The 9,906-nt window shown below is 50.3% G+C and overlaps 1 protein-coding gene across 1 annotated transcript; it reads right to left on the bottom strand.

Moving 5' to 3' along the window:
* Nucleotides 1–299: 299 nt before the first annotated feature.
* On the bottom strand, nucleotides 300–8,583 carry Pax1 (paired box 1). The gene is made up of 5 exons (XM_052181509.1): nucleotides 8,322–8,583; nucleotides 7,260–7,889; nucleotides 5,594–5,736; nucleotides 4,993–5,215; nucleotides 300–391 (listed from the first exon to the last, which is right to left on the bottom strand). Exons 1-5 carry the CDS (start codon nucleotides 8,581–8,583, stop codon nucleotides 300–302), a joined length of 1,350 nt encoding a protein of 449 aa, XP_052037469.1.
* Between the last annotated feature and the right edge of the window lie 1,323 nt (nucleotides 8,584–9,906).

Below are 9,906 nucleotides of genomic sequence, written 5' to 3'. Positions count from 1 at the left end.
AAGAGAAAGAGGAAGAGAGGAAGGATATGGATGGGAAAAAGACAAATAAGTTGAGCTGCGGATGCAGGAGTCTCTCTCTGAGCTAGGAAGGTTAGGAGAGCGCAGTCATCTAAAACCAAGGTTAGGGAAAGACCTAAAAGATTCCACGGGCTCGTGGAGGAAGCGCAGTGGGACTGTTGAGACTCGAGGCAGTGCCGGGTCCCAACTCCAGGATGCTGCCAGCGCCGAGGTCCAATGAACTGAGCCGCACTCCGGCCGGCTCCTCTGAGTTGGACTGTGGCTCTGCGAGAGGACAGCCCCTAGGAGGTCGAGGCCGGGATGGGCAGTCCGTGTAAGCTACCGAGTGCGTCCGTGCCCTTGCCTCCCGGGCTGGGGGGCTTCCTGTCGGTCCCTGCGGAGGAAGCAAAGGAGCACCTGGTCACCTCCCAAAGCCTAGGCTGTGGAGCAAGACGCCAGCAGGTCACCGACTGGGGAATGCTCATGCTTCCTTGTCCCGCTCTGGGAGACACTCCAGGCGGGCTAGTGGATCTTCTCCACAGGCCACTTGGCCAGGCATTCACTCCTGATGATGACCACAGAGGCAAGCCTTTCCCCTCTACCCCGGATGTCAGGGGATGGTGTGGAGGTCTTAAATTCCTAAAGAGACTTCATGTCTAACCTGGTCCTGTCACCCGCAGAGCACGTCCTCCCGACCCCCACCCACCGATCCACTCCAGGCCCCCGCAGGACAAACAGTATTGAGGGGCGGCTCAGGGTCTCTGGAGGTAGGCGGGGTGCGGAAACATTCTTGAGGACCTCAGACTTGAGCCAAGGTAATGCTTTACGTAAGCAGCGGAACACTGCACTGCGGGCACATCATATCCTGGGGCCTGTGGGGCTCTGGATTAAGTGACAGTGGGCTTGCCGTGTCAGACGGAATCCTGTGCATTGCTCTATTATTTGGGGTTTTGGCAAGGGGCCCAAATTTTGCTACTGGAAACCAGAAAGTGACGCCATGATCGTGCAACCCTATTTTTCCTTTCTCCGGAACCGGGCTGGCCATGCAGATTTCCCTCGCACCAGGAGGCAACAACAAATGGTCTCTAAAGGGGTGCGTTTTCGGTTTTCTTTTCCTCCTCCCATGAAAAGCCACTCTCTAACGCCTCAATTCCGATCAGATGAGAAGGAACTCTGACTCGCCAGCTGTCCTCCTCGAAACCCCAGGCATAACGTGCTTTGACTGTCCTATTTCAAAGTAACACACACACACACACACACACACACACACACACACACACACACACCAGGTTGGTGAGATAGTTGAAGAAATAGATATAGAGACGGTCCAGACCAAAACCTAAGAGGTGATATCCGTACCTCTCAGCTCACTTTACTAAGCACAGTTATGACTGTACAAGCAAATATCCAGACTCCTTTCCTTCAAAAGTGAGGACCTGTTTTTAAAACATCTGAGGCGGAGGTTTCTCAGGCAGAAATGACAAGTGGAGAGAAATAAACACCCAGGAGCCAAGAGATGGATTCCACCCCACTTTGGGGAGAGTCTCCCGCTTTCACCTATCTCAGTTCCTCCTCCCCCTTTTGAGTGGGGGTCTTCTGTAGGACCCTGGGAAGGTGAGGTACCTTTACCCCCACGAGTCACTTGGCATCCTCTAATCTCTGGGAACCTGACTAGGGAGGACACCTTAAAAATATGGGAATTTTGAGAGCACAGCTTGGTATGACAGACTAGGAGAGGCTGGGACCCCACCAACGGAGAGGGAATAGCAAGGAGTTTCATAATCTGCAGAGGCTATCTAGTCATCCATGACAGAGTTCTCTTTTGGCATCGTTCAAGCGCCAACTCTGGATTAGCAATAATCAGAACAAAATCGCAAATTCTCTTTCACAAACACAAATAGCAAGTTTTCTTACTGGAAGCCCGAAAGTGACACTCATAAATGTGATTTTTTTTTTTAATTTGCCCCTCTACACACCCCTTTTTAAAAATCCCTCCTGGGATCAGTTTTGGAACTTTAAGGTTTGCTGGCATTTTATATATATATATATATATATATATATATGTATATATATATATATATATATATATATATATAATGCCTGTTGCCTTGAGAAGAAGTCAATAGGGTCCCTCACCTTGGGGAGGTAAGTACTGGAGCAAAGACCTTTGTGTGATTGTGGGTGTTCTTAAAAGCCCACCCCACCCCCACTTGTGAAGAGAATAAAGCTTCCTTATTCTTCTCTCAGTTCCAAAGAATTAAAGTTCCCTTTCAGGAGAAGGGAAGAGTCAACAACAATCATTCCTACTTTGTTGTCCCCATAGGAGGGAACCTAGAGTCACAACCTTCTGCCAAGACAAAGGTAGTGAATGGGGAAGACCAAGATGATATTCAATGAGGCTCCAAGCTGACTAATCCGATGGCCATTTGCAGCTAACTAGAGGAACACTGTAGTGAATATTGTACCCTGAATATACATTAGGTGATCAAAATAATTTGAATTTTACTGTGTAAATTTATATTCATATGAATACAAATTTCTATTGTCTCTGCGAAGACAATTTTGTACCAAAAAGTTAACTAATATTAATTTTACTATTATACAGTAAACAAAAAGTAATGACACTAAACTCTCACGAAAACAGTTTTCTTTAAACACATTGTTTAAGAAATTGTTGAAAGTAAATGGCACTGGATTCTATAACTTTGCTTTAACTCTTCACAGTCTGGTTAGGAAGCAATTGTTCCCTGCCTATGAGAAGACTGGTAAATTCATACTGCAATGGAATGTGGAACTTTTATGTTTCAAAAACAGGTGCTTAGTGAACAATTCTTTTTGCAATCATTGAGTACAAATGCTTGCAAGTCAGCCTGAGAAACTGTTCGTCGGGATGGGTGTGAATATTTGCCTTTAACTGATTTTTTTTTAAGGAACTTTATGGATCAGGACAATAACTTACTATTTTTATAACCAACATAGTTAACAGGGCATTTTATTGTAGGAAGCAGATATAATGAACACCGAGACTGTGTGGTGCTCTGTATTTCTGAAAAGGGGGTGTCTGATAAAGAAAATCAATCAGGAATAAACCCCAAATACAGGTCCCTCCCAGGCTGACTACAGGTCTTTAGAGTTAGTGAGTGTGTGATCACCTTTAGATCTTGATACACCTCAGGTTTCTGTGTGGGGCTGGAAGCACCCTCAGGACCAAGTGGCCCTTCTGAAAACTGCTTCCTTTTGGAATCAATGAACTCTTTAGTTTTCCTATGTCTTCCTTCTCCTTGGGACCAACCCAGGAGAAATCACTTAAATTCTTGACTATGCACTTTGAATTTAAGTAAGCCTGCTCAGTTAAGCATTTTACAGTGTGACAAAGCTCATTCAAATGTCTATACCAACAGTCCTCAGTTTCCAGAGTGAGGAACTGAGTGCGAAGGAACTCACCCTGAGACCCTGCAGTTGTCCTTAAATGCAGGGCTATTGGGAGATCATATTTTCAGGTTTCAGAATTCTTTCATGGATTTTTTTCTCCAAGTAAGGAAGTAATATTATCCTATTATTTAAACTAAATTAAAATAAAGTCTCTGACTCAGTCTAGACAAATGGGCGGCCATCTTTATAGTCTAGGATAGGACTGTTCTAAAATGTATTTAAGTTTTGGAGAGATGGCTCAGCAGTTAAGAGCACTGACTGCTCTTCCAGAAGATAGGGGTTCAATTCCCCCCACCCACATAGCAGCTCACAACTGTTTGCAGTTCCAAAATCTGACACCTTCACATAGACATGCAGATAAAACACCAATGCACATAAAATAAAAATAAGTAATTTTAAAATATTTTAAAATTTCAAAAGCTATTTTCTTTCTCCAGCTTATTCCTGTAAATGGTACTAGTCTTCTCTTCCAAGTCCCAGATTCGTTATCTGGCCTCACCAAAACTTCTTGGAAATCGCTCTTTTTGTCTGGGGACCACTATCATCTGTCTGGCCCTGGGCACAAGACCATCTCCAGCATTGGTAGGTGTGAAACAGGTAAGACCAGGACTATTTCCTAAGCCAGAACACCCTTCTGACTCATTCGGTCCTTTAGTTTCTGTGCAAGGTCCTCCTTCTCTGCTGGAGCCGAGACTCCCTTATTGGAGCAGGGAAGTTTAAATTTTTTTGGTGATCAAAACCTAAATACAAGCAGGTTCATAACTGACAGATTCAAGATCGGGTGAATTATTTCTCAGTTCAGTGAAAAACAAGAACTTCATGGACAGTGTGATTTAAGCCATGCTGGCCTCATGTGTTAAATATCTTGGTTGGCTTTTTAGAAAGCAGATATAGGGGGGGGGGGGGGCGGTTCAGGGTTCCAAGTCACAGCGCCCTGGGAAGGAAAGAACCTGAAAGCTTTCGATTTCCCCATCGATTGCACTGAAGAAAACGAATCTAAAAAGAGACTAGGACCAAGGTTTAAAGGGAACCGGGAAGAAACGGAAGGGCAGGAGTCGGTGGAGAGTCCAGACGTAGAAGTCAGGGTTCCACTGCTAGGTTCAACCCCGAGAAAGAGCAGGACTTTCTCATCCACAAGAGAAAGCTACATTTTGCGGGCTACCCAAATATGGGCCTGGGCTGTTTTGCAGTCTACACAAATGAGGGTGTTTTAAACTATTCTTGGCTTGGAGAATATGAACCCAGAGCAGAGTAACAATTTGACCAAGGATGCAAGAATTTCAGTGACACCTAAAATCCTGATTACAAGCCTGACCCTCTTCCTTCTCTCTAAATAGGTTAAAAGGGGCAGTTTACAGTGAGTCGCTCCCTTTCTCCGTGCGCTTTCTTAGGGGCACCTGCTAGAGATGAATCTGTCCCGATCACCTCGCGCCTCCCACCCCGACTTTTTCCCCCATTCCTTACTCATGCCCCCCCCTCCTTCCTTTCTTCTGTCTCCCAAGCTCCTCTCCCCACTTTCTAACCCCTCCAATAACTTGACACCTCCCAGATGGTGCCCCTCACCTTCTCGGCTGGGGTGTTTGAAGGTCATTGCCGCTGCAAGCTCCCCGCTGTGCACCGCCACACCAGCTCCGTGGGGAGCCAGCGGGGGTGCCTGGGCTGGTGGCCAGGGCGGGCCGGGAGATAGGTAGCCGGCTGCTGGAGCGCTGTATACTCCGTGCTGGTTGGAAGCCGGGTAGGCGCAGGCAGGAAGGAAGCCGCCCACTGCGGAGAGGCTGGAAGCTGACTGCAGAAAGACACAGAGTCAGAAAACCCTCTGGCTTCTCGTGCACAGGCCACGGTGACAGGAACTCTGTTGTCCTGTTACTTGTCACTGTTCTCGGACTCCCAAGCAATCTAATTCATAAACCTGATTTACAGACCTCAAGAGTTTAGAGAAAAGGGGGCTTCCAGCCTTTTTTTAACCGAAAGGCAGCCAATCTTCTCTCAAAAGCCAGGCTGCTCCAAACTAAGACCGCGGGACTTGACAGCAATAGGCCGCTGGAAGACACTCTCTTTCTTTCCAGACTTCAGAAAGCCTGGCTGGGAGAAGCTGCTGCCCTTTCCCCTCACCTTTCTATAACCACCCCTGCCAAGGTCACCTACTGCCCTGCATTCTGGTTACCTGAGTATATTTAATGTCTGCCTCCAAGTTCGGTTTCTCGAGTCCATTCACTGCTGGCGAGGTGGAGAAGGTGGCACGGTTTACACCCGCCCAGTCTTCCATCTTGGGGGAGTAGGCAGCGCCTTCGCTCCCGGCCAGGGCCCCTGCAGGAGCAGATGGAGTGGATATCTGTGCGCTTGTGAAGACCTCCAGCCCAGAAGTTTGTACATAAGCCAATGACCCAACCGCGAGCACTGCCAGACATCTCCTCCCACCCCCCAGAGGCTGCCACAAACTCCAAAGGCCTTTCTTTGGAGGTGGGGGAAGTAGCAAAACCTAGCATTTTGGAGCAAGAAGGAGAGGGGCCTCCTCTTCATTTCCTCCAACCCCGAGCCCGCTTCCAACGAAAAAGCAAAAGTACCAGCGAGGCTCAACCAGAGGCAGTTTCTCCGCTGCTCAGAAGCGACAACCAGAAAGATTAAAGTTCAAGGCAACTTTATGAGAAAATTGTGTAAACCTCGGAATGTCTTTTATTAGCACCCAGAAGGCTAGGAGACCATTCTGGCCCGGATCTGCCCCTAGGGACATTCTTGGTCTCCCAAAAGAGGCATCAACCCCAAAACCTAGCCGAGAAGTCTCTAGCACAGAGCTGCTCCCAGATCAGGTGTGTGACCCCTGGTGAGGGAAACCTTCAAAGGTGGGTGTGGACCTGGTAGCCACTTCCCAACCACCTGCCTTCTGCTGCTCCATAGATAGTTTTGGTTGGTGCTGGTTTTGGTACAGAGCCACCCAAATGAACAGTGCGCAAGGCCTCGGATATGGGGCTAAAAGGTCCACTTTCCCCAGCTTGCTTCTCCGAGACTGCTTACTGTTGTCCTGGGTCTGCTCAGGTCTGCTCCTATACGGGAGCGAAAGCGCTGTATGGAAGGAAACACTAACTGCTTGGGAAAGGGAGCCAATGCTTCTAGAACACACACACACACACACACACACACACACACACACACACATCATCCTAGGCAGGGTTCTAAAGTTGCCTGAAACCTCCAGTCTTTTCCGTGCAACAGAAATTAGCAACATTTGACTGAACTTTAATGACAATCAGAGCACAAGTCCTAGCGACAGTCCCAAAAGAGAACGGGGTGTCATTACCTCTGTTCTAATGGCAGGACACGAATGGCCTCTGAACCCAACAGAGGTCTAGGCCATACTTTTAAAAGAAGAAAAACAAAACAAACTAACAAAACACTGACCACAAGGCTTCCTTCTCTTTTACTTAAAAGATTTCCTGGGCCTGTGTAAGCTCTTGAAGGAACCTGAAAGCTAAAGAAGGGGCTGAGCAAAATGGTCCAGGCAGTTTGTTTGGCTTAGATTTGACGATAGGCATTTGCATTCTTTTTGCAAGAATGAAAAAGTGCAATTTCAGGCCTCCGATTTTGTGGTCTGCGCCTGCTCTTCTATTTGGGAAATATTTTCCATATTTGTCATAAAAAGTTCAAGATGTCCGAAGACTCCCACAGAAGGTTCTGGACCCCCAGCCTGTGTGACCAGTCCTGAACTTAGTTTTGAGCCAAAATCAGTTCTAAAAGGAGAGGGGCATGCAACACCCTCGCTCATCCTCCCGCCCCAAATTCTGCTTTTTGTAGAGAATTACGGAAGACGTCATGACTAAGACATCACGACTAACCTGTTTGTTCCATAAACGTCCGGATGCCCAGGATGTTGCTGACTGAATGTGCAGAGGGCCATGAACGCGGGATACTGACATGGCCCGCCGAGCCGGGGACCCCGGGATGACTGCCCATCTTAGTGCCTGTGGGTGACACTGGGCTGGGGTAGGGGTACTGGTAGATATGATTGTAGGGCAGCGCAGGCTGAGGCGGCGCCTGCTTACTTGCTTCGTATGGCCCTGGCTGCGCTAGGCTGCCAATCTTATTTCGCAGGATGCGACTGATGGAGCTCACAGAGGGCACGTTGTACTTGTCACAGACGCCGTCAGCCAGTAGTCGGTCACGGATCTCCCAGGCAAAGATGCCAGGATCGCCCTGTTTGTAGTCCCGGATGTGCTTCACTACATTGGGGGTGGTGACTCGAGGTTTGCTGCCCCCAATGGCCCCGGGCAGGATGGAACCGGTCTCGTTGTAGCGCGCCAGGATTTTGCTCACGCAGCCGTGAGAGACCCGCAGTTGCCTACTGATGTCACAGGGTCGGATACCCAGCTGTGCTAGCTCCACGATGCGTAGGCGGATGGCGTTGGGCAGGGGACGGCCGTTGACGAACACACCACCAAGCTGGTTCACTTCGCCGTACGTCTGCTCTGCAGACGCGCCAGAGAGGAGTGAGCAGGCAAGGGAGAAAACACCGGCGGGTTACTCAAGGTTGTCCTTGGGGAGCCAATGCACTGCAGCCTAGCGCGACTCTGAGATAACCCGATAACCCGCAGGTCCACCCCAGCCTCCGACAGTTCAGATCTGAAGACGTAGTGGGGACAGGCTGACACAAGTCGGGGTCAGGGACAGACATTGTGCCCTTCAACCCTTAGTGCCCTTTCGCGACTTTGGTCATACCATCACCTCCTCTCTGAACTTAAGGGACTGACCCATCGATGGCCGAGAACTGCAGAGGACGTGGCTCCTGTGGACATAGAGCCCTTCTGCCCAGGGAAAGTGGATCGGGGGAAGGAAGGGAGGCAGAGAGTCTCAACCCAGCTCCGCACCCGCCCGCCCCCGGCCTGAGGCTCGCCCCTTACCCATCGCGCGCGGGCCGGCCAGCTGCCTGGCGCCGGAGCGGCGGGGGCTGGGCCCGGCGAAGTCCGGGAGAGCTCGGGCGCCGCCACCGCCGGAGAGGCATAGAGGGAGGGCGCGCGCGAGCCGAGGGCCGCGGCGGCAGGAGACGCGCAGTGAGCCGCTGCCCAGCGCGCCGCCCGCCCCAGGGCCCGCCGCCGCAGCCGCCGCCGCCCGCTCCCAGGACACTCTCCAGGCCCGCGACCCCAGGCCCAAGGTGAACTTCATCCGATTGGGAGAATTTCGTCTGACCGGGAAGCTGCGGGGTGCGAGAATCAATTTGACGTGTCCTCCACGTCAATCTCTACAGTCACGCTGGAGACTCACGAATTGGCAGCTCATTGGTTCCCGTCACCGCGCCCCGGCGTCCCCCTCCCCGCCCAGAAACTCTACCCCTCCTCCTAGTTCTTGGTTTCCCCCTCCGCCCCTCTCCACCCCCTCTGGAACCCTTCCCCCACCCCACCTCCACATACACCAGGACTACACACCATCCTAAATCTAGCTGAGCCAGATTCTGGGATCATGCAATCTTTGTTGCTTTTTGTGGCCTTCCTAACCTACTTCAGGAACGGTAGGGGAGTCATCTCAAGTTGATCATACATTATAGTTTTGCAATCACCTCTACCGCCATTTCTAATAACCCTTTGGAAAGTAGAAGTCAATCGTGGCAAGGTGTTTTATCATGTGGCTATCTCCACCACCTGCTGCCCTGAGAAGAGACAGGTCAGGTGGATACAGCACCCAAGGAACCACCAAGATGAAAAGAAAGAAGAGGTCTGGCTTGGCTGGGGCGTGGGGAGGGGTGGTCCACAGTGGCTTGTGGAGCTAACTACCCCACATCCCATTTCTCATCGTTGTTCATCCTGTTCTCATAACAAGAGTGCCTTTGGAGTAACATGAGGTGATTTCAGTGACCCGAAAGGAGCACATTCCAGGTTCTGCCTCCAATGACAAAGCCCACCCACCAGAACTCATTCCTCTCCAGGAAGTGCCACAAGGAACAGGCAGGAAAGACTTGCTGCTTCCTGCCTCTAACTATCAGGCAATCTTCAAAAAACCCTAATGGCTGCTGAGCTCCTGTTCTAGACCCAGCAGATCCTGCCTGCCCCACCCCCATTCCTCAGCCGTCTGGCCTAGCCCGCCCCAGCCCCAGCCCCAGCCCCAGCCCCCATTCTTCAGCAGTCTGGCCTAGCCTTTCCCCAGCAATCAACTCTTCTAATCCATATCAATGCACAGTGCTGGCCCTCCAAGCCGGCCTTGATAAAGACGTCAGTCCCAGAGCAAGCAAGGTAGTTTTGCACCCTGTCAGCGGAGCCAAACCAGGGAGTTTCCCGCCACCAAGAGCCTTGGGCTAGTCACAAAATAGCGAGAAAGATGGCCTGATGGAAACCCAAGAGACAGCCAAAATTCCCGGACCTTCCAAGGAGTCCAAATACTCCTCAGAAATGAAGAAAATGCCTCTCCTCACCAACATACGTCCCTCCATCTCTAGCTCTTCAGAGCAGCCTGAAGACTGCTCGCTGTTCAAGAGCAGTGATGTTCAAGTCTCCT

This window comes from Apodemus sylvaticus, chromosome 5 (assembly GCF_947179515.1).
Source record: "Apodemus sylvaticus chromosome 5, mApoSyl1.1, whole genome shotgun sequence".
In the NCBI taxonomy this organism is placed as follows: domain Eukaryota; kingdom Metazoa; phylum Chordata; class Mammalia; order Rodentia; family Muridae; genus Apodemus; species Apodemus sylvaticus.
This window is presented reverse-complemented; position numbering and strand designations above follow the sequence as displayed.